Source organism: Schistocerca gregaria, chromosome 2 (assembly GCF_023897955.1).
Source record: "Schistocerca gregaria isolate iqSchGreg1 chromosome 2, iqSchGreg1.2, whole genome shotgun sequence".
Classification (NCBI taxonomy): Eukaryota; Metazoa; Arthropoda; class Insecta; order Orthoptera; family Acrididae; genus Schistocerca; species Schistocerca gregaria.
In genome coordinates this window covers 375,493,837-375,518,776 of record NC_064921.1, presented here as the reverse complement: position 1 = coordinate 375,518,776, position 24,940 = coordinate 375,493,837, and the positions used below count along the sequence as shown (strand labels likewise).

The 24,940-nt window shown below is 40.3% G+C and overlaps 1 protein-coding gene across 2 annotated transcripts in view; it reads left to right on the top strand.

The window, feature by feature from the left end:
* The window catches only part of LOC126320104 (2-phosphoxylose phosphatase 1), a 114,721-nt gene that overhangs the window by 55,577 nt on the left and 34,204 nt on the right, over positions 1 to 24,940 (top strand). For both annotated transcript variants that reach the window (XM_049993755.1, XM_049993754.1), the window contains exon 4: positions 3,789 to 3,965. In XM_049993755.1, the coding sequence (XP_049849712.1) occupies positions 3,789 to 3,965 (177 nt within the window). The remainder of the gene's footprint in view (positions 1 to 3,788; positions 3,966 to 24,940) is intronic.

Below are 24,940 nucleotides of genomic sequence, written 5' to 3'. Positions count from 1 at the left end.
TAAAATAACTGATGAAGGTTAAGGTAAGGAAGATATAAAATGTAGATGGAATGGTGAGAAAAACATTTCTGAAGAAGAGAAATTTGTTAACATAAAATGTAACTCTAAGTGGAAGTCTTTCATAAAAATATTTATCTAGAGTGTAGACCTGTACAGATATGAAACACATATGATAAACAGTTCAAACAAGAAGAGAGTAGAAGCTTTTGAAAGTGGTGGTATAGACGAATGCTGAAGATTAGATTGGGGGATCCAGTAATGAATGAGGAAGTACTAAATTGCTGGAGAGAGAAGAAATTTATGGCACAACTTGGCCTAAAGAAGGGATGAGTTGATAGGACACATTCTGAGGCAGGAAGGAGTTTTCAGTTTGGTATTGGAAGGAAGTGTGGGGAGTAAAAATTGGAGAGGGATATCAAGGTGTGAATGCAGTAAGTATGTTGAAATGGATTTAGGTTGCAGCAGTTATTAAGAGATGAAGAAGTTTGCACCATATAGATTAGTATGGGGAGCCGCACCAAACCACTCTTCAGACTGAAGAGCTTAGAACAGTTCCATATTACTACAACGTGTCATCTCATTTTAGTTCAGCTTATAAGTCTGTGAGTCCACAAATATTTATCTGCATTTTCCTCTCAAGAGCCTTCCTGTTCCTCTATTATATCTTACTCCCTTCCCCATCTCCAGTCCTTCACTGAGTGTTGAACTTACCACCTTTGTCTACACAGTTGCACATTCTAGTGCTGTGATACTCCTCCTTGCTCTTGCACTGTCTCCCCCTTTCAGTGGTTGCATCTCCATTTCCCTCTCGTGTTTCTTGCTCATCTCACCTGCTCCACCTGACATTGCTCTTTACCTCAGTTAGGGCACATTGCCAGGACAATGTAGCTGTGCATTGAATTTGTGTATTTGTTTCCAAGTTTGTAGCTTGAGTTACAGTTTTCCATTTCATTTCTAAGTGCCTACCTGCTACTCAAGGCCCCACTATGTGACAAAAGGTTATTTTTACTCTCTCCATTGTTTTCATTCCACCTATGTTTTCCCTATTATGTATGAACATGAACATAATGGTGCTCCTGCAGAAATAAGCTGTTAAATACATAGGTCTGAAACTGAAACTTCAAGTAATAAAATGAAAACAGTGTGGAAGTGGTAAAAAAGGAGACATGCAAAATTTCAGAGGATACAGATAGTACCAGAGTGTATCATGTGACAGATGAAGATGAAATAGTGAAGATGAAATAGTTGCCAATATCTCCAACTGCCATTTTTGAAAGTAACTGATCATATTAGCTGTAAAGGGTTTATGGCTTCAGCCATGCATCTTCTACAAAAATCAGTGCAGAACAAAATTAGCCAGATGCTTGTAGCCTGCATCACAACAGATAAGACTGAGAAGATGATAACACTAACAAAAACAAAAATGCCATTGGTATGGACAATATATCATTCAAAATACTGAAGCACTGCCGCAAATTTATTCTTAAAGTTCTCTGTCATATATTCATATATTTAATGAGTCTCTAAATGTTGGTACTGTTCCCAATAGAGTCAGATGTGCAATTGTTAAATCATTCTTCGAAATATATGATAAACCTATGTACAAGAGAATTGTGTACTATCTTAATAAACATAATACCTTACTAAAAGTCAGTTTGGATTTCAAAAGCATATTTCCACTGAACAGGTAATTTTCTTACTTATTAACCAACTCCTAAAACTCATACACAATAATATGTCACCAGCTGGGAACACTTGTGATCTGTCTACAGCATTCAACTGCATGGATAACAAAAGAAAGGCTAAGCACTAAGGCTTAAATGGAAAAATAGTGAAGTGGCTTGATTCATATCTAGAGGACAGAAAGCAGGTGGTAGTGCTGTAAAGTTCTACACTGACAATTGCTTGCTCTGATTGAGGCTCAGTTAAATGTGGAGTAATTATGGATTCAGTGCTTGGTCCCCTTCTGTTCTTAGTTTTTGTCAATGATCTGCCATGTTGTATGAGCCAAAAGCATACTTCATCCTACTTGCAGATGACACAACCACTATGACTGAAAAATTACCCAACTGCAGCCTAGAGAACATAGTGACTGCTATATTCAAAGAAGCTCTACTCATAGATTGGTTCACATCTGATGGTCTGTTCCCCAATGTTAACAAGACTCAGTTCATTCAGTTTCACACAGCACACACACACAAAAAAAGGAAAATGTTGAAATAAAATGTGGTGTCAAATAAATATTGAAAGCTAAATCTTCAAAATTCCTAGGATTAATAATACTAGTAACAAATGTAAATAGTTACTTCACATCCTCAATCTATGTCAAATTTGGCAACATATTCCATTATTCAGTTGCATTTACTTGTGACTTGGAAACAATCTAAGCTGCATACTTTGAATATTTCCATTCAACTATGACATATAGTATCATATTCTGGGGAAGTCAGTCACAAGCAAAAACAGTCTTCTTGCCACATAAGAGCATCATCAGAATTGAGTAGAGTCCACCCTAAATGCTCTTGCAGAAATGTATTCAGACAGCTGGGAATTCTCACCATACTATACCAGTATATCTTTTCATGTATGTGCTTTTTGAGCAAAAATTGAAGAGTTTACAAAATAAAGAGTGCACATCATAATCATGATACAAGAAGTAAACATGATCTCCTAAAATATACAAAAAATCTCAATATGGTACTGAAGGAAGTACATTATTCAAGCATAAAGGTATGCAATGAAGTTCCAGTTCATATAAAATCTGTCATTGTGAACTGTATTCAGTGTTTAGCAGCACCTGTGTTATATGAATTTATTATGTAGTGCTGATATCTTACTCTTAAACAGTTCACTTTGTATATGAACTAGAGCTACAAGCTTTGTAATTTGTAGGTGTGACTGTTATCACAACAATTTTGTGAGTTATTACCTGAGCACCTGCTCCTCACTTTTCAAGTATCTGTTTACATATTACTTAAACTGTAGATCATCCGCTGGCAGGTCGATAAACGCACAAACAAGCACAAACATACACACAAAATTCTAGCTTTCGCAACCAACGGTTGCTTCTTCAGGAAAGAGGGAAGGAGAGGGAAAGATGAAAGGATGTGGGTTTTAAGGGAGAGGGTAAGGAGTCATTCCAATCCCAGGAGCGGAAAGACTTACCTTAGGGGGAAAAAAAGGACAGGTGTACACTCGCACTATCCATCCGCACATACACAGACACAAGCAATGAAAAATGTCTGCTTGTGTCTGTGTATGTGCGGATGGATATGTGTGTGTGTGCAGAGTGTACACCTGTCCTTTTTTCTCCCTAAGGTAAGTCTTCCCGCTCCCGGGATTGGAATGACTCCTTAAAACCCACATCCTTTCGTCTTTCCCTCTCCTTCCCTCTTTCCTGAAGAAGCAACCATTGGTTGTGAAAGCTAGAATTTTGTGTGTATGTTTGTGTTTGTTTGTGTGGCTATCGACCTGCCAGCGCTTTTGTTTGGTAAGTCACATCATCTTTGTTTTTAGATATACAATATTGTGAATTTGAAGACAGCAAATTAGTTATGTGCCAGCTTGGTAGCTGCCAGTACCTCTGTAACAGAAACCTTTAAGTACATGGCCCACAACTTTAAATGTTTTTAAATACATGGACTACAATTTTAAATGTTTATTTCCCTTGTGTGATAAAATAAAAACCTTTAATTTGTTTTGGAAAATATGTTGTTATTACTTTGTGTTGATGTTTTCTTTTTTAAAAACAAAGATATTACATTAGTCTTTAATGGCCATTTTGTTAGTTTTCCTCTGTTGCCCCCATTTGGAGGGGAATGCCAGTTGGGACAACTGACAGCTGTGGGGGCTGCACAGATGTTAAAAAGTGGCACAATACTAAGGCATACATATGGTGACCGCCTTGGTTTTGGAAATGGTTCTTTAGCACCAGAGGATATACTTGTCTACAGCACCAAATACAGGTGAGCAGCAAAATGATGAACTTAATTTCTTGTGTGATCCTAGAAATATTGTATACATGTAGACTGAAGGGACAAATGAAAATTTGTACCTAGGATGGGATTTGAGGCCACCTTGGCAAAATGGATTCAAACAACTGCACCGACTATCCTAAGATAAATAAATAAATGAATGGTTTATTTGTCCATATTAACTCAATAGTCATGGACATAGTCAGTTTACAAACACAAGAACATTAAAAAAGTTTACAAGTAAACATAAATTATACACAATAACATTAGAAATCCTTGATGGAAGTACAAACATTTATCAATTAACAGTTGCTTTAATTGTGTCTTAAATATGATTCCTTTTAACAATTTTATATAATTTGGTAATCTGTTGTAAAAATGTCTTCCAGCAGAAAATGGACTATGATCTGTTTCTCTTTTATTACAAAATTTTATGTGGTAATCCACTCTTTTTCTTGTATTATAATTATGGATTTCACTATTGATTACACTATGCTCCATCTTTTCTTTTACAAACAGTATAGTTCTGAGAACATACAATCGATACACTTTTAGTATGTTATACTTAATTAAATATTCTCTACAGGACTGACACTTACTAAAATTAGCTATTATCCCAATTGCTCTTTTTTGGGCTCTAATAGCCCTATCCATATATACCGTTGGTGCCCCACCCCAAGTCTCGATACCATGTTGCTGGTGAGAGTGTATAATTTCAAAATAGATTTATCTTAAAACATGTTGCACTATTAGGCTAGAAAGACATTTTAGCAGGTAGGTGTTACAGAAGATTTTTTTTACACATGTAGCTGATGTGCTCCTTCCATATAAGATGTTTGTCTACTATATTACCCAGGAATTTATGTTTATCAATTGTTTCAACTGATATCTCTGGTCCTGTATCCACTTGTCTTAATTTATAATTTAGCAGAAACTCCATCAGAATTGTCTTGTCCTTATTTAGTGCCAATTTGTTTTTAGTGAGATATTCTGTGATGAGGCTAATGTGCTCTGCATTATTTTGCAGTGCTAACTGTTTTGTAGAGCCCCAACTTATGAAGGAGGTATCATCAGCATAATTTAATAGGTTTGAATTTTGTGGATTTATTATATCACTGAGGTACACAATAAACAAAAAGGCCTGATAATGGTTCCCTGAGGGACTCCACAGTTAAGAATTCTATAAAATGATTTTACTGTTTGTATATGTCTTCCAGTTGTATAATACAGTTTACGCATTATCTCCTGTCAGCAAGGTAGAATCTTAACAAATCTAATGCTACTCCTCTACTCCATGATTTTCTAATTTATGTAGAAGAACAGAATGATTTACAGAGTCAAAAGCCTTGGATACCACTTGCAAAAATGTAGCTACAGCTGTCATTTTAGATTGGCCCATCATGAAACCATGCTGACAGTTTTTTAATAGATTGTACTTAAGAAAAAAGATTCAAGTTGATCAAGAAGTAGCCTTTCCAACAGCTTACTAAGTACTGATGTCAATGAAATAGGCCTATAATTTTGTATATTTGTAGTTATTCCCTTTTTATGCAATGGTCTTATTTCAGTGACTTTTATCAGGTCAGGAAATGACCCCTGACTGAAAGAGTTGTAGTGGCTTTATTAATTCATTACTACATTCTTTCAGAAATTTCACTGAGATGTCATCCCAGCCACTGGATGTATTTGCTTGTAAGTTGGAAATGGTTTTCAGGATTTCCAGTTCTGTAACACACCTAAGGAAGGATGAATTACTGCCATTACTGGTATTTAGTACCTGTGGTGGGTCAATCATATCCTCCCTACTCATCTTACAAAACTGGTCTATGAGTCTCTCACATACTTCCTTTGGTCACTCAGCAATTTTTCACTGTCACTAATTGTTATGTTATTGCACACTGCATTGTTGCTCTCTCCTCTTTCCTTTGCTATACTCCCCACTGTTTTGGTAACATTACTAGATAGCCTCATCTGTTCAGCATACATCTGTGCTTTGGAAGTATTGCAGTTTGGTGTCTCTACAAAGAGTATATAAATCCTTCATGTCTTCCTTTAATTTTATCGTGTTAGGGGGAAGTTTAAGATTCTTGGAGCTGTCAGTTTTCTTTAGTATCCTGAACACTGGACAAAGTTGATTAAGACAATGGGTTATTGTTGTATAAAATTTGTCCCACTTTTCATTGATATCTTCTATTTCATATAGGTCTACCTGATGCCAATTTATGTGTTCCAGGGTTTCCTTTAATATACAGTAGTGAAGCTTCCTTTTATAGGTAAATAGTCCCCATCAGATACTACTTCTTTGTCTGTATGTAGCTCTAGGGCTAATGCCCTATGATGTGAAATGTGATTCTCAACATTTCTAACTACAAGGTCTTTCTTTCTCAAGTTTATAATAACATGTTTGATACATGTCTGAGAGTCATACGTAATTCTTGTTGGCATTGAATTCACATGGATGTAATTATAGGACTGTGAAATATCAATATATCTAAGGTAATTTATACTATTAGTTAAGGAGTCTATGTTCCCATTCCCTACCGTTTTTTATGAGGTGAGAGTTTGTCAACAAGTTCCTCTAAATGGCAGAAAAATTCTTCCACGTTACTGTTAGGGGATCTGTACAGACCAGCTATCATTAAACTGCTATTTCTAAGCTTTATTCTTATTGCAACTATTTCAAAAACCATCTCACATGCAAGTTTATCTGCCCAATCAATTTTCTGGCACTGTACACTATTTTTGACATAAGTACCAACACCCCCACCTTTTTGTTGTTTCCTACGATAGACACTGACCTTTTTATAATTACTTAAATTAATGCTACACATTTCTTCAGTTTTGCACCCTAGTTCATTCACAAGATAAGCATGAGGACTACTAACACTTAAAAAATTCATCAATTTGTTCTGTTTTGTTTTTAATATATTGGACATTTTGTGATATTATTTTTAGTTTACTGTCATTTATGATGTTGTTGTCAAGTACTTCACTGTCACGTATACATGCTGAAGGCTGTTTTACTCTAAAAAAGTTTCTGTAGGACTGCTTTCACTTGTGAATGAACTGTTATGATATCTAAGGCTTTTTGGTTCGATCCTTTCTTTTATTATCTGATTTAATTTTTCACACAAATAATGTTTACTTTCATAATTCAAATAAAATCCATGGTTAGTGTGCTGACCCCTACCCAACTTTCCTATATCTAGAATTGAACAATTGCCATGGTTTTGAACATAGTGCCTTAATTCTAATATTTGTTTTTCTTATTTCCTTATTTACACACGAGTTGTTGATCAGATTGTACCAATGCAGGACAGTAGTTTCTGCTTATTTTCTTCAAGAAAATTCTTCAGAACATCAATGCACACACCAGCTTCATTGCTTCCCACATCATTTCCACCAATTACACAAACTATGAAATCATAGCCTCCTTCCTCAATCTAAATTCCCATTTATGTCTCAACTCACTTGGTATTCCTCATAAACTGGAACAGCATTGCAGAGGTTCTCCTACTGTATTGGAATAGCACCTCAGCATCACGCTTAGGGAGAATACCAAGTGGGCTGAGGTGTGAATGGGAATTTGGATTGAGTAGGATGCTGGGGTAGTCCAAGTTGTTGTTCAAATCTGCTGTGCCAGTTTGGTATCTACATCTACGTCATACCCCACAAGCCACCTAATGGTGTGCAGTGGAAGATACTTTTTTGTACTGCTAACTGTGTCCTCTACCCCGTTCCACTCGTGTATAGCACGCAGCAAGAATGATTGCCAGCAAGCCTCTGTATTGGCTTTAATTTCTTGGTCATTACACAAGACATATATGGGAGGAAGTAATATGTTGTCTGAGTCTTCCCTGAAAATGCTCTCTCAAAATCTCTGTAGTAAATCTCACTGTGATGCAAAACACCTCTCTTGTAACATCTGCCAATGAAGTTTGTTGAGCATCTCTTTAACACTCTTGTGCTGACTAATTGATCCTGTGACAAAATGTGCCACTCTTTGTTGGATCTTCTCTACCTCTTCTATCAGTCCTGTCTTGCAGTAATCCCAGATAGATGAACAGTACTCAAGAATTGGTCAAACAAGCACCTTATAAGCCACTTCCTTGGTGGATGAGTTACATTTTCTTAAGAGTCTGCATATGAATCTGGCATTTGCTTTTCCAACTATTTGTTTTATATTGTCATTCCACTTAAGGTTGCTCTGGATAGTTACTCCTAGATATTTTAAGGCAGATTTACATTCAGGTCAACTGCCAGAGCCTGCATGATTCATCATTTCTCTGGAGGTCATTCTGGAAATCATTACTATCTTCTGGCACTGGTGCTTTGTTATAGACAAAAATGATTCATCTAAGGTCATCAGTCCCCTAGACTTAGAACTACATAAACCTAACTAATTTAGGCAGGATTCGAAACTGCAACCATAGCAGCCGCGTGGGTCCGGACTGAAGCATCTAGAATCACTTGGCCACCATGGTTGGCTTATTATAGACAACTGCATCATCTACAAACAGCCTTAGAGAGCATCCAATGCTTTTACTAGATCATTTACATATGTTGTAAATAGTAATAGTCCTATCACCCTTCCTCTGAGTACTCTGGAAATTACCTTTACATCTGTCGATTTTGCTCCATTAAGTGTGACATGTTGAGTTCTGCCTGCAAGGAAGTTTTGAATCCAGTTGCAAATCTGCTCCAATACTCAATAAGCTCATATTTTTTTCACTAATCAGCGATGCAGAAAGGTGTCAAATCCCTTCCTGAAGTCAAAGAACATGGCATCAGCCTGAGCACATTGACAATGGCGCTATGGACCTCATGGTTGAACAGAGCAAGCTGAGTTTCGCAGGATCTCTGTTTGTGGAATCCATGTTCATTTTTATAGAAGAGGTATTCCTTCTCCAAGAACGTCATAATTCTTGAGCATAAAATGTGTTCCATAATTCTAAAATGGATTGATGCCATCGCCATTGGTCTAGATTTGTGTACATCTGTCCTACAACCTTTCTTAAAAATGGGAATGACGTGCACTTTCTTCCAGTCATTAGACACCCTTAATTGCTCAAGCAATCTACAATAATTACTGCTAGAAGGGGAGCAAGTTCTTTCAAATCATCTTTGTAGAATTTTATAGGTGTCTCATCTGGTCCTGATGCCTTTCCACTACTAAGCGATTGTAGCTGTTTTTCTATTCTGTGATTGGTTACCTCAATATCTGCTATTTTGACATTTGTATGATGATTGAAAGGAAGGACTGTGTTACAATCTCCTGCAGTGATACAATTTCAGAAGACTGAATTCAATTTTTTGGCCTCCTCTCTGTTACCTTCCATTTTTGCACCAGTATGGCCACTGAGTGTATGAAAATATGATTTCAACCCACTTACTTTATGACCAAAACCTCATAGGGTTTGTACTGAGATTGGTTGACAACATTTTAGTCTTAAGGGGAGTTAGAATGTAATTTTTCACATTTTCAGATTTTTATCTCATTATAAAATTTGCAATCAATTCTCACATGGGAAGAATTTTATTTTATTTTTTAAATATAATCCACACCAGTTGAAAATGTTAAAATTTTTACATGCATTACTTTAAGATGTAATAAAATCAGTAATTTTTTATATAGAAGTCTGTGGACTGCTGTGTTAAGCCTAATTTACATGACAACATTGGGTTGCACAACTTGTTGCATGGAATCTGTTGCATGCAAGTGGTTTCATATATGACTGTAGACATGGCGACACCAGTATACACTTCAGTTTCATTGTTTTGTGGGTCCCTGAGTCGTGTCTGAAATGAAGGTTTTGGCAGCTACACATCACACGAGTTGTGATTGAGTTAAAGCTTATTGCGTGGAATTGCTGCATAAGACAAAAATAAGAAATGTGTTTCAATTTGTGACTGGATGAAGAAAAGATGTCAGCTTGGTTGCTCAGCATTCTTGCTGAAATAATTTATAATGGAAGATCCAAGAAGTTCTTTTAATTATCTTAGAATGTCACCAGAAATGTTCACATGTCTTCTAAATAGAGTTAATTACATGATAAGGAATAAAGGTACTTTAATGCATGAAGCACTGTCGCAAGAGCTGAAATTACATATCATATTGTGTGCATTATAATTGAGAACACCTGGCACGCTATAAGATACGGTTTTAGTTGGTGATGATGCTTTTTCATTAACACCAATAATTATTAACATTAATTATTAACATTAGCAAAAATAATTATTACAAGCAGGCCGCATTAAGAAGATAATGGTTTGCAAACTACTCTCTTGAAGATAGATCTGTACAGTGGCAATATTTCAAAATTCTAACATATGTGAGTGGGGAGCACTGCACCAACATTTTAAATAGATGAATATTGAATAAAGAATGCAGCTTCTTGAATTTGTATACCCTCCCTCCTGTCATCAATATTTCTTAACAAAGAGTTGGCCAACTCAAACAATGGAATTTTAGTCTAGAGCATTGCAACAGCCAGTATTACACTTGCTTGTATTTTTCTTAATTCAGTTGTATATATGCTCCTAACTCAATAAATGTTGCCCTGCAGCTCAGATATTGTCAAACAATCTATTTTATGATCGCACATGATGGTCTCAGCGGCAGCAATATGTTGCTTATTTTTGTAATCAGCATCACTGAAATCCCACTAACACTTATGCAAAACATAGATATAAAAAAAGCGAACATTATTCTCCATTTCCCACTTCATATTTCAGTTTTTCTACATTCTACAATCACATATAACCTAAAAACTCATGCAACTAGTGTCACCAAAGTTGGAACACGCCAAAGGTGTTTAGTTTCACCGAGCTGGAAAAACACGCGGCGTGCGTGCACAGTGGCTGGTAGCATAGTTGCCTGCAACCCACTGTCGTTGTGTAAACTAGGCTTTATAAACATGAAAGCCTAGTTTACATGATGACACTAGGTTGCAGACATCTGTGTTACTGGCCACTGTGCACACACTGTGCCACCATCCGGCACAACGCCAGTCAGTACTGACCACCTTGGTACATAGGGTGCGTGTCATTTGTGACAAAGAAAGCCTCTCAGACGAATTACACCACCTAAGAGAGGTATTTTGGAAAAACGGGTACAGTGAAACACAGATTGGTAGGGCCTTCAAGAGGAGACAGGCTGACAAATTTTAGGAAGAGGAAGAAGAGGAAGAGGAAGTTAACAAGAGACTCGCCTTTCTTCCATATTTAGTGCCCATATCAGCCAAAATTGGTAGGCTACTGAGAAAATCAAACATAAATACCATCTTCCGACTACCGCTGAAGACGAAAGAGCTGCTGGGCTCAGCTAAAGACCCACTCAGACTCAACACACCTGGTATATACAGGATTGCCTGCGAATGTGATGTACAGTACATTGGACAAACGCAGCGCTGCATCTCGAAAAGGTGTGAGGAACATACCAGGCACGTCCGACTTGGACAGATAGAGAAATCTGCTATAGCTGAACGTACCATCAAAGAAAACCACACCTTTGATTTCGAGAACACCAGGGCGATGTGCCGAGCCGGGAGCTATTGGGAGAGCATCATTAAAGAATCAATAGAAATACGGGTCCACGAGAATCTTGTGAACAGGGACGAAGGTTATCAACTGATGGTGCCTGGAATCCAGCATTAGCCGCAATACGCCAGGAATGCACCAAGAACTGTCCAGTTCATGAGACGCAACCGGAATGCTCTGACAGAGACACAAACGACGCACCCACTTCCTCCTCCACCCCGCCTGCCGGCTCCTCTGGATCCAGCCTCCCGCGGTCAGGTTGTGGGAGGGCACGCCGTGGGTATAAAGGGACCGGCACCTGCAAAGTCTCGGCACTTTGCCAGAAGGTGACGAGTATGTCACTCGTCGAAACATTGCAGTGTGAAGACCCCGCCACCCGGCTGGAAGCCCGAGAATTCTTCGCCAGCTGAATATGCCAGGAAAGCATACATTCACATATGCATGTACATATTGCAGCAGGAACAATGTGTGCTATGATGAATTTGCCACACCCATAGTATGCAGAATTTATTGGAGCTGCTGTGGAATTTATTGCATGTGAGTCAATGATGGGTGCTGCAAATGAAACTGCTGAAATAAATGATGGTATGACTGACATACCAGTAGCTTTTGATGGCATGTGGCAGAAGCACAGCAGCAGTTCTAAGAATTCTGTTGCTACGGTGACCAGTGTCGATACTGGAAAGGTAATAGATTTCCAGATTTTAACTTGACATTGTTACAAGTGCAAATCAGGAAATGCAGAAGGGCATACCTGTGGCAAAAATTGTGAAGGAACAAGTGGTGGTATGGAGGCCTCTGCAGCTATTGAAATTTTTAGTGAATAAAAGGGGAGTGTGTTACACGAAGTTCTTAGGTGATGGAGACTCAAAAGCGTATAACAGTGTAGTAGCTGCTCAGCCTTATGGTGAGATGATTATCACAAAACTGGAATGTGTTCATCAGGTCGAGAATAGGATGGGAACCAGGTTGAGGAAGTTGAAACGAAGTTTGAGAGACAAATAACTTTCTGGTGGTAAAACCATAAGAGGCAGGCTGACAGACAAAATGACTGGTGAACAACAGCAGTATTATGGGATGGCCATTAGAAATAATACTGAGAATTTGTTGAAAATGAAGCAGGCAGTATGGGCTACCTTCTTCCAAAGACTGTCAACTGATGAAATACCAGTACACCACTGTAGAGACAACTTCTGCCACCGAATGTAACAGCAATACCAAATATAGTGGGAAGAGGTAAAAGGCACTGTATTAAGGCTCATCCAAGCTTTCCAAGTGATTTACTGTTTCCAACTACAGTGTCCCCATTCCTCTCGAGCTGCATCACTGAGTTCCGCAATGCTGAGGACACCACTTCACTGTCTGCAAAACAGTTAAGTGGGGATTGGCTGCCTCAGCGACCCGTGCAAACACTGCTGTGTGTTGGCCTTGCACGGCAGTGAAGTTGCAGCATCATCAGGATGCCAGAAGTTGCCTCAGCAGTCTGCGACCCTGCTGACTCAGTGCCACTCGGTGTGTGAGCTGCAGGCAGCCAGCTGCATGCTTTTCGCTGGCGTGGCAAAGATCGCAGCAAAAACAAGTGCAGAGATCCGAAGTCCAAATCTGCGGCGCTTGCCTTAGGATGCTTCTGGCATATGTTGGAAGCCAGGACGACTGCCCGTGGTAGCGAGCTGTGGAGTGGCTCACCACTGGCTGGCTACAGACCCCATGTCATCATCAGAGGGTCGAACCAGTGACCCGCCGTGGACTGGAACACTGGTGCCCCATCTGCTGCCACATGTAGCTGGTGGTGTGACATGCCCCACTGTCCAGGAGAGCTGCCACACTTGAATGAATCTTGTTATAAACCTGCACCTATTTGTACACAGCCATGCGTATCTGTTTTGCTATATGCACCGCTTTGTGCGACATGCTCATAACATGCTAGGTTGGCCAGAGCACCCCTTCTTCCTGTAATTTGCGACATGAAAACTACTACGTATACTCTTTCAGCAATTTGACATCCCTGTGGCCTCTATTCTATTTCGCAACTGTTGGTATGTGTAATTCAATGCAATCCAGCCCTCACCTGGCTGTAGCTTGTGCTCGGAATATTGCACAAAACTAACTTTCCCTATACTAAATGGCGGTGCTGCTATATTACTCCCCTCTCCAGAAAGACCTGGTCCCCAGGTCGACCCTTAATTAGCTTTTAACATGTTTGGGTCGGCACCTGTGGCATATTTCCTTACTCTTAGAAAACTTAAATGTGATCTAGTGCCCCATAAACCAAGAAACAAATCGTAAAAATTCCTTACTGGATGACCACTGCTCGATCAACTCCTTACCTACTCATCTCACGCCCTCGGACCTGTTTGCCTATGGTGTTTGCCTGAAATGTCCCAAGACATCTCTCCCCAGCATAGAGAATGGACATGTCCCTTCCAGCAGTCATTGAGCTGTATCTGTTTCTGGCTCAAATCTGCTCTATGTGCACATGGTATACAATTCTTGACATACTGATCCACATCTACTTTCCTACCTCTCCACCACTACCTCTTCGCCACTCTCCTATTTGTTGCTCTACACCCTCCATGATCAGGTAACATGTGATCATGTGCTACCTTTAAAACCTCATCCTTGAACTTCGCTGGCACTACTACCCTTGCCCCTAACTTCATTTCCCTGCACAGAAGATTGTTGCACATATTAAATTGTGGCTGTGTCCGATACAATTTACAATCATTGTCCGTGTCCTGTAATTCTTGCCATACTGCTAGGTCATAACCTATGACCTCTACTTTTGCCACCTTCCTACTTATTGCATCCACATTACCGTGCTTCTTCCCAGGCTTGTGCACCACCTCATAGTCGAATTCACTAAGCCTCACAGCCCATCTAGCGAGTCTAGTGGACGGATCCTTCAACCTCAACAACAACTTCAATGTAGCATGATCTGTCACTACCCGAAATCTTCTCCCATATAAATAACATTTAAAATATGTGATTCCTTAGATTACACTAAGCATCTTCCTCTCAGTTGTTGAGTAATTCCTCTGCTGCATTCAACTGCGTAGACGCATAGGCTACAGGATGTTCTTTCCCATCAATTTCCTGACTTAGAACACACCCTAATGCTTGATTCAATGTATCACATGCTAGTATAAACTCCTTTTCAAAATCTGGAAAAACAATAACCGGACTTTATGTTAACACAACTTTCAGTTTGTCAAACACTTCCTGACAATCTTCTGTCCACTCAAATTACACACCCTTCCATAATAACCACGTCAATGGCTGTGCTAAATCTGCAAAACCCTTCACGAATTTGCAAATTCCAATGAATGACTGCGCTTCATTAACTGTTTTCGGTTCCCGAAAATCCCTTACAGCCTTTACCAACCTCGAATTCGTTCGCACTCCGTCCTCACTGATAATATGACCCAAATATTTTACTACTTCTAATGCAAAATGACACTTCTCCAGGTTCAACATCAAACAAGCTGCTCTTAACCTTATAAAGACTTCCCTTAACCACTGTCTATGTTGCTCCATACTACTTGAAAACACTGTAATGTCATCCAAATAGACCAGAAACTGCCATGGTTTAAACCTGTCAAGACACTGTCTAGCAACCTCTGAAATGTTGCTGGAGCATTTTTTCAAACCGAATGGCTTTCTAAAGTAAAGGCAATGGCCTCCAGGAGTAGAGAAAGCAGTTTTTGGATGATCCTCTGGAGCCACCTCTAACTGGTGATAACCACTTGTCAAATCCATTGTAGAAAAGTACTGGCACTGTTCTAAGTGATCCAAACTCTCCGATATGTTTGGAATGGGGTATATGTCAATTACTGTCTTTTTATTGAGGTATTGGTAGTCACAACAGAACCTGTATTTCTTAGTTCCATCCACAGATTTTTTAGGCACAATGACAATGCCTGCTCCCCAGCAACTATTACTATGCTCTATAATACTGTTGCAAGTTACTGATCAATGAAATCCTCCACAATTGTCTGCAAATACCTCAGTATTCTGTATGGTTTGTGGTAAACAGGTGCTTCATTCTCGGTTGGTATCCTATGTTGAACTAATGGAGTTGCCGGTAATGGCCCTTGTAGAAAAAACAAATCCTTAAATTCCCACAATAATTCTTCCATATGCTCTCTTTCTTCTCTTTTCAGATGCTTAATTTTGTCATGCAATGCAGTTCTGTTGGCAGTTAATGGTTGATCGCTTCACCTACCTCTTGAACACCAGTTTTTGTCATCTGGCACATCCAAATTTGCTACTAAAACTCCTTTCCTCAAATTCGCATCTACAGCGCTAAGATTATCCATGTTCACAGGAACTACTCATCCGTTGTTCCCCTCCTGTATGCCTACAACACTATGCTTCACAAAACAACCCAGTGGACCCAAAACTTCATTATCCTCCAATGGTTCAATAACACATACTGTACCCACATGTAGATTTGACTCCACACTTACCCAAAGTGACTTCCCGGTGCCAGTAGATACACACTCATGCGAATTAAGCCTTAATGCTAATGTATATGGTTCAATTGGTTTGTTCATTACATTGAATGCCCCACATGACAGCTCTGCATTGACAACAGTTTCCCCTAGCTGAAATATCATTCCACGAAATTCCACAGTTTGTTATCCAAGGTCAATTTTGTCATGATGTTGATGCAAGAAATCTACTCCTACGATCATGTCATAGCCTTCCCTTACCCATGGTACTACCTCCATGCATGCATTAAATTGGACTTTCCCTATTTGAAAGTCAACTGTCACTGAACCCAGAGGTGTGACCTCCCACTCCACACAACCTATAACCTTCGTCCCATTATATTCCTAGTAACCACTGACACTTGCGCCCCTGTGTCCAACAAAATCTTAAACTTTTTAGTTCCTATGGATCCTCCCACTGAATTCCACTTCTGCATACATATTCATAGCATTGAAATTAAATGGGAGCTACCTTAGGTGGGTCTTGGCTCCCCTCTGCCATTTAACGCTAATCCATCTCCCCTATCTCCACTTCTCCATCCACCCCGCTGCCAATTTCCACTCCCTTCTTTATTCCTTGGGGACTGGGTACATGCCTCTGCACATGTCTCATACGACCACACTTAAAACATTTCACACCCACTGTAAACACTGTTTGCCTCTCGCGTACCCCTGTTGCCTTGTCTATTTCCTCACATTGAATTGCCAGCAGAATGGCCAAATACAAATCTTTCAGAGTCCCTTCACACACTTTCCGTGACATATGCACCGGTAACCCTCTCAAAAATGCATCATGTGCCCTTTGCTCGGCCTCCTGCAACAGAACACTATTCGCTTCATTGCTATGACCCAACTTGTAAGTATACTCATTAAGTACCCTTATCCTAACCACAAATTTCACCATTCTCTCTCCCCCCCCCCCTCCCCCCCACCCCCCACCCCGTCTCTTTGACATTGTACTTAACCTCTCTCTAAAGTACTGAGTGCTATTCTGTTTTTTGTACGTTTGTAAAAACCCTTCCTTTACCTGCTTAAACTGTTCTGCCTTCCTTAAGACCTCAGAACACCTTACATATGTTTTCACTTTACCCATTAATCTTATCTTGGCTATATGTAACAACTGATCATCAGATCAACCATTCATCACCGCTGAAGTCTCCAAGTCCTCCACAAATGAACCCACATCCTCAGATGCCTTGCCAGAAAATGGAATAATCAAACTTGCGACAGCTGGATCAATCTCCTGCACCCTAGGCAACAGTGACTGATCAGATGAGGATTCCCACTTACTTCTAGATATTAATTCATTTCTCAACTGTGTATTGTGTGCTGTCAATCGTGCTACTTTTTCCAACAAAATCCATACCATTTCTGGTTCTGACACACCTTGCTTCCTTGACTCTGCCATTGTGTTGCTTTCATTCCCAGTTAGTCCTAAAATAAAACATTTAAGTACAAGAATAACCTAACTCCCTACACCTCAGTAGTACTTGGTAACATCATACTCAAACCAATACAGAAGTAATTAAATACCATGAAAAAAAATCTTACTGCCCCAAATACACTGACACTTACTCTGACAACAAAAAATACTATGCACACTCAAAACATCTACAAAGGTCTCCTTGGGCCATACTCAAAAACACTAAAAAGAAAGAAATGTCCAACACTCAAAAGAAAACTGGTCAAAACTCACCACATATTGTGACTGTGATGCGGGCAGTGGGCTCAAACATTGTACTGGATAGACAGTATCTGCTATTCTGACACCAAATGTAGTGAAAACTTCTGCCACCGAATGTAACAGCAACACCAAATATAATGGGAAGAGGTAAAAGGCACTGTATTAAGACATGTCCAAGCTTTCCAAGTGATTTATTGTTTCCAGCTACAGTGCCCCCGTTCCTCTCGATCTGCATCACTGGGTCCCACAATGCTCAGGATACCACTTCACTGTCTGCGAAACAGCTTGGTGCGGAATGGCTGCCTCAGCGACCGTGCATGCACTGCTGTATTTTGGCCTTGCACGGCAGTGGAGTTGCAGCATCGTCAGAATGCCGGCAGTTGATTCAGTGGTCTGCAACCCTGCCAACACAGCACCGCTCAGCGTGAGCCACAGGCAGCCAACTGCATGCTTCTCGCTGGCATGGCAAAGATCACAGCAACAACAAGTGCCTGCAATCCGGAGTCTGAAACTGCGGCCCTCACCTCGGAATGCCTCCGGCGTGTGTTGGAAGTCAGGACGACTGCCCACGGTAGCGGTCTCTTGGAGTGGCCCACCGCTGGTTGGCTATGGACTCTGCGTCAACCTCAAAGGGTCGAGCCAGTGACCTGCCGTGGACTGGAACCCTGGGGCCCCATCTGCTGCTGCATGTAGCTGGTGGTATGACATGCCCCGCTGTTCAGGATAGCTGCCGCATGTGAATGAATCTTGTTAGAAACCCTCACCTATTTATACGTGGCTGCGCGCCTCTGTTTTGCCATATGTGCAGCTTCACATCATGTACTCATAACATGCTAGGTTGGCCAGTGGGCCCCTTCTGCCTGTGAATTAAGACATGCAAAACTGCTACGTATACTCTTTCAGCGATTTGAAGGCCCTGTGGCCTCTATTCTACTTCGCAGCTGTTGGTATGCATAGCTCACTACAATCTGGCCCACACCTGGCTCTAACTTGTACTCAGATTACTGCACAAAACTAACTTTCCCTATCCTGCTGCCACTACAACCACCTTTGCCCTCCTGAACCTGATTTATGGTGCAATTACCACAATGCTCTGTACTCAAACAGTTCGTACAGCCATAAACATTCCATCCCAGCAGCAGTCATGGATATCATAAAACCTATTTACAGAGACCTGGCAAATCTTGAATTACTGAGGAAATGTCTGCATGGTCAGACTCATAATCCCAATGAGTCATTCAGTAATCTTATATGGACTCACCAAAAAACGTTTTCGGTGGAAGGATGACACTAAAGTGGGGGGTCAGTGATGCTGTATTGCTTTTAATGATGGCAACATTGATAGGGTGAAAGTGCTGCTGCATATGGCAATTAATCCTGGAGCAAACTGTGTCAGAGGACTTGAACGGATGGACAAGGTTTGCATTGATAAAGCAGAGTACGCAGCACAGAGTTGGCCACTAAGGAATCCAGGAAGAAGAAGAAGAAACTTGGAAAAAGATCAAGAGGGTGATATACAGTACGGTGCAGGGTGCTTCTGGGTGACTAAAAATAAAAAAAAGCATATATTAAGTGAGTTACAGTTTTTTGAAACTTAAGAAGCCATTCATGAAAATTAACATTTTCTGTTGCATTTTTCCCTAAATCTCAGAAACCACTACGAGTAGTGTATTCAAATTTTCAGTGAGTAATAACATACATATCCTGAATCTATTGAACTAAAAGAAGAACATAATGTTATGTATAATTAAAATTATTTAGGATAATGTAAAAAAGTACACAAAATTTTAATCATGTAATTAAAACATTGTGTTTCTGAAAGCACTGGCTGAAATGCAATTATTGTAGTTCAGTAGGCTCAGAATACACTGTTTCATGTCAGTTGCTACAATGGTTCCTGGTTCTTGACATACAGGAAAGCAAAGTCACTAAATTTAACATTGTCGTGATAGAGCGTTCCATCTCCCCTTAAAGTCATTTAATGTTTCTCTCATTGCTCTTCTTACACTCATTTTCACTTCATTTGGCTTTTGTTTGTCAGCTAGGTTTTTACTTCTCCTGAATATGAGATAAGTTCTCTTAGTTACATAGCAGTTTTCTAACATGGCTATTAAACCAATGCAGGTCATTCTAATTGCTTAAGGCCTTGTTCAGAACATGCTTGTCTAGAATATATTTCATGATTCCTTTGAATTTTTTTTCCATTCGTTTTCCACATCTTCATCCTCATCATTGAGTATTTGATACTTACTGCTCAGACACTCTGCAATTTGTACCCTGTCATTCCTGCTATGCAAAAATGTCTTCCTACCTTTCTTAACATTCTTTGTCAGATCCATTGTCATAGATGCTATTACAGGCTTATGATCACTGACACCTTCCTGTATGTTAAATGATTTGATAAGTTTGGATCTGTTTCTTTCCAGGAGGTCTAACATGTTACCCTCACGAGTTATTTCTGCTCAAAGTAACTTCGAACAAGACATCCAGAACAATATCACATGAATCCCTGTCTCTGACACCAGTTCTGACAGCATGAAACCCCCAATCTATATCTGGCAAGTTGAAGTCACCCCCTATTACAACAGAATGATTGGGAAAATTATTAATGATATATTGTGCAAGTTCTGTTTGAAGTACTTTACCATTTTTGATTGATTTTTGATACCCAGTTTAATTCACAATCATATTCCATGATAACCTCTCTAGATTTTATCAAATTTCTTACTGCAATACATGCCACCACCATTAACGTTTAACCTATCCTTATGACAAATATTCCAGTATGAACTTAGGATTTCATTGTCATTAATATTTCGTTTCAACTACATCTACATCTACATCTACATCCATACTCCACAAGCCACCTGACGGTGTGTGGCGGAGGGTACCCTGAGTACCTCTATCGGTTCTCCCTTCTATTCCAGTCTCATATCGTTCGTGGAAAGAAGGATAGTCAGTATGCTAACTGATTTTATCCTCATGGTCTCTTCGCAAGATATACGTAGGAGGGAGCAATATAATGCTTGCCTCTTCAGTGAAGGTATGTTCTCCACACTTTAACAAAAGCCTGTACCGAGCTACTGAGCGTCTCTCCTGCAGAGTCTTCCACTGGAGTTTATCTATCATCTCCGTAACACTTTCGCGATTACTAAATGATCCTGTAATGAAGCGCGCTGCTCTCCATTGGATCTTCTCTCTCTCTTCTATCAACCCTATCTGGTACGGATCCCACATTGCTAAGCAGTATTCAAGCAATGGGCGTACAAGCATACTGTAATTTACTTCCTTTGTTTTCGGATTGCATTTCCTTATGATTCTTCCAATGAATCTCAGTCTGGCATCTGCTTTACCGACGATCAACTTCATATGATCATTCCATTTTAAATCACTCCTAATGCGTACTCCCAGATAATTTATGGAATTAACTGCTTCCAGTTGCTGATGTGCTATTTTGTAGCTAAATGATAAGGGATCTATCTTTCTATGTATTCACAGCACATTACACTTGTCTACATTGAGATTCAATTGCCATTCCCTGCACCATGCGTCAATTCGCTGCAGATCCTCCTGCATTTCAGTACTATTTTCCATTGTTACAACCTCTCGATACACCACAGCATCATCTGCAAAAAGTCTCAGTGAAATTTCGATGTCATCCACAAGGTAATTTATGTATATTGTGAATAGCAACAGCCCTATGACACTCCCCTGATGCACACCTGAAATCACTCTTACTTCGGAAGACTTCTCTCCATTGAGAATAACATGCTGCATTCTGTTATCTAGGAACTCTTCAATCCAATCACACAATTGGTCTGATAGTCCATATGCTCTTGCTTTGTTCATTAAACGAATGTGGGGAACTGTATCGAACGCCTTGCGGAAGTCAAGAAACACGGCATCTACCTGTGAACCTGTGTCTATGGCCCTCTGAGTCTCATGGAAAAATAGCGCAAGCTGGGTTTCACACGACTGTTTTTTTCGAAACCCATGCTGATTCCTACAGAGTAGATTTCTAGTCTCCAGAAAAGTCATTATACTTGAACATAATATGTGTTCAAAAATTCTACAACTGATTGACGTTAGAGATATAGGTCTATAGTTCTGCACATCTGTTCAACATCCCTTCTTGAAAATGGGGATGACCTGTGCCCTTTTCCAATCCTTTGGAACGCTATGCTCTTCTAGAGACCTACGGTACACCGCTGCAAGAAGGGGGCAAGTTCCTTCGCGTACTCTGTGTAAAATCGAACTGTTATCCCATCAGGTCCAGTGGCCTTTCCCCTTTTGAGCAATTTTAATTGTTTCTCTATCCCTCTGTCATCTATTTCGATATCTATCATTTTGTCATCTGTACGACAATCTAGAGAAGGAACTACAGTGCAGTCTTCCTCTGTGAAACAGCTTTGGAAAAAGACATTTAGTATTTCGGCCTTTAGTCTGTCATCCTCTATTTCAGTACCATTTTGGTCACAGAGTGTCTGAACATTTTGTTTTGATCCACCTACCGCTTTGACAAAAGACCACAATTTCTTAGGATTTTCTGCCAAGTCAGTACATAGAACTTTACTTTCGAATTCATTGAACACCTCTCGCATAGCCCTCCTCACACTACATTTCACTTCGCGTAATTTTTGTTTGTCTGCAAGGCTTTGGCTATGTTTATGTTTGCTGTGGAGTTCCCTTTGCTTCTGCAGCAGTTTTCTAACTTGGTTGTTGTACCATGGTGGCTCTTTTTCATCTCTTACGATCTTGCTTGGCACATACTCATCTAACGCATATTGTACGGTGGTTCTGAACTTTGTTCACTGATCCTCACCACTATCTGTACTTGAGACAAAACTTTTGTGTTGAGCCATCAGGTACTCTGTAACCTGCTTTTTGTCACAGAAAAATCTTCCTACCTTCTTTAATATTTCTATTTACGGCTGAAATCATCGATGCCGTAACTGCTTTATGATCGCTCATTGCCTGTTCTGCGTTAACTGTTTCAAATAGTTTTGGTCTGTTTGTCACCAGAAGGTCTAATATGTTATCGCCATGAGTCGGTTCTCTGTTTAACTGCTCAAGGTAGTTTTCAGATAAAGCACTTAAAAAAATTTCACTGGATTCTTTGTCCCTGCCACCCGTTATGAACGTTTGAGTCTCCCAGTCTATATCCGGCAAATTAAAATCTCCACCCAGAACTATAACATGGTGGGGAAATCTACTCAAAATATTTTCCAAATTATCCTTCAGGTGCTCAGCCACAACAGCTGCTGAGCCAGGGGGCCTATAGAGACATCCAATTACCATGTCTGAGCCTGCTTTAACCGTGGCCTTCGCCCAAATCATTTCACATTTTGGATCTCTGTCAATTTCCTTCGATACTATTACACTTCGTATCACTATAAACACATCTCCCCGTTCACTGTCCAGCCTGTCTGTGCGGTATACATTCCAATCGGAGTTTAGGATTTCATTACTGTTTACGTCTGGTTTCAGCCAACTTTCTGTCCCTAGTACCATATGACCGTTTATTAATGAGAGCAGTTCTGGGACCTTTCTATAGACGCTCCTGCAGTTTACTATTAGCAGATTAATATTGTTATTCCCTGTTGCATTTTGCCTACTCCTACCTTGCCGCGTCACAGGAGGCGTCTTGTCGGGCCTAGGGAGGGAATTCTCTAACCTAAAAAACCCCCATGTACACTCCACACGTACTCCGCTACCCTTGTAGCCGCTTCCAGTGTGTAGTGGACACCTGACCTATTCAGGGGGACCCTACATTTCTCCACCCGATAGCGGAAGTTGAGAAATTTGCACCCCAGATCTCCGCAGAATCATCGGAGCCTCTGATTTAAGCCTTCCACTCGGCTCCAAACCAGAGGACCGCGATCGGTTCTAGGAATGATACTACAAATAGTTAGCTTTGATTCCACCTCACGAGCGAGGCTTTCCACCTTCACCAATTCCGCCAACCGCCTGTACGAACTGAGGATGACTTCTGAACCCAGACGGCAGGAGTCATTGGTGCCGACATGAGCAACAATTTGCAGTCGTGTGCACCCAGTGCTCTCTATCGCTGCCGGCAGGGCCTCCTCCACATCTCGGATGAGACCCCCTGGCAAGCAGACAGATTAACTTTCTGTTCCTGACACTACCTGTTCATTATAACCTTCAGTAAGTGATACTAATTCTGGAACCTTTCCTTGGATGCTCCTGCAGTTAACTAAAATAATATTCACATTTTCTGTGTCTGATCTCCAACAACAAATGTTCTCTGTGGACACTGTGGCCAATTTATCAAGAAAATCATCTTTGATTCCAAGGGAGGGTTTCTCTAACCTAAAAATGCCCCATGTGCATGCCACACATCCTCCTCTACCTTATTAGTCACTTCCTGCATGACTTGTTAAGAGGAACCCTACAAATCTGTACCCAACAGTGCAAATGAAGAAATTCCATCCAATGCCATTGCAGAGTCATCTGAAGCTGTGGATTAGACCATCCACTCCGCTCCAAACCACAGGACCATGATCAACCCTGGGTACTATGCTACAAATAGACAGTTTAGCCTGCACCTCCTGCATGGTGCTAGTTACCTTCACCAAATCAGCCATGCACCGAAAGGAGCCAAGGATACCCTCAGAAGCCAATCAGTTGGCATCAATTGTGCTGACATGTGCCACTACATGCAGCCGGTTGCACCCAGTGTGCTTCCACTCTTAAGTGAGGATGGACTGGTCAGATGTTGCATATCAGAAGATGTAGTGACGGCCGGGTCACCAGAGGATTGCAAGGGCATCAAAGGTGTCCCAGGTCTAGTTCCAAGCACTCTGACATTAGTGTAACTTTTATAATTGTGGTCAACAATGCTTCCAGCTCTTTAACGATGCAGTCAATTATCCTCTTGTCCGTACACAACAATCATAGTCCCTAGCCATATCATAGTGCATAAAAATAGATATAAGATCTCAAATGGTGCTACTGAGTTTGGAATGTACACAACATATAATGAAGAAAATAAAGAAACACTACAACCTGCTCTGCTGATTTCTCACTGTGCCCTGAGATGGCAAACTCTTAAAAAGAAATAAATTTCTCTACTGAAGTGGATGTATCCACAATTACCTGTTACTAGAAACTCTGCTTACCTGAAAGCTACTGCATGAGGAAAGTATGCAAACCAGAGTGCACTGATCTCAACTATAAGCTGTGTACCAGCATAAGGTTTAAACTTAGTGGTATGGGGTGGCAGTATGATGGCG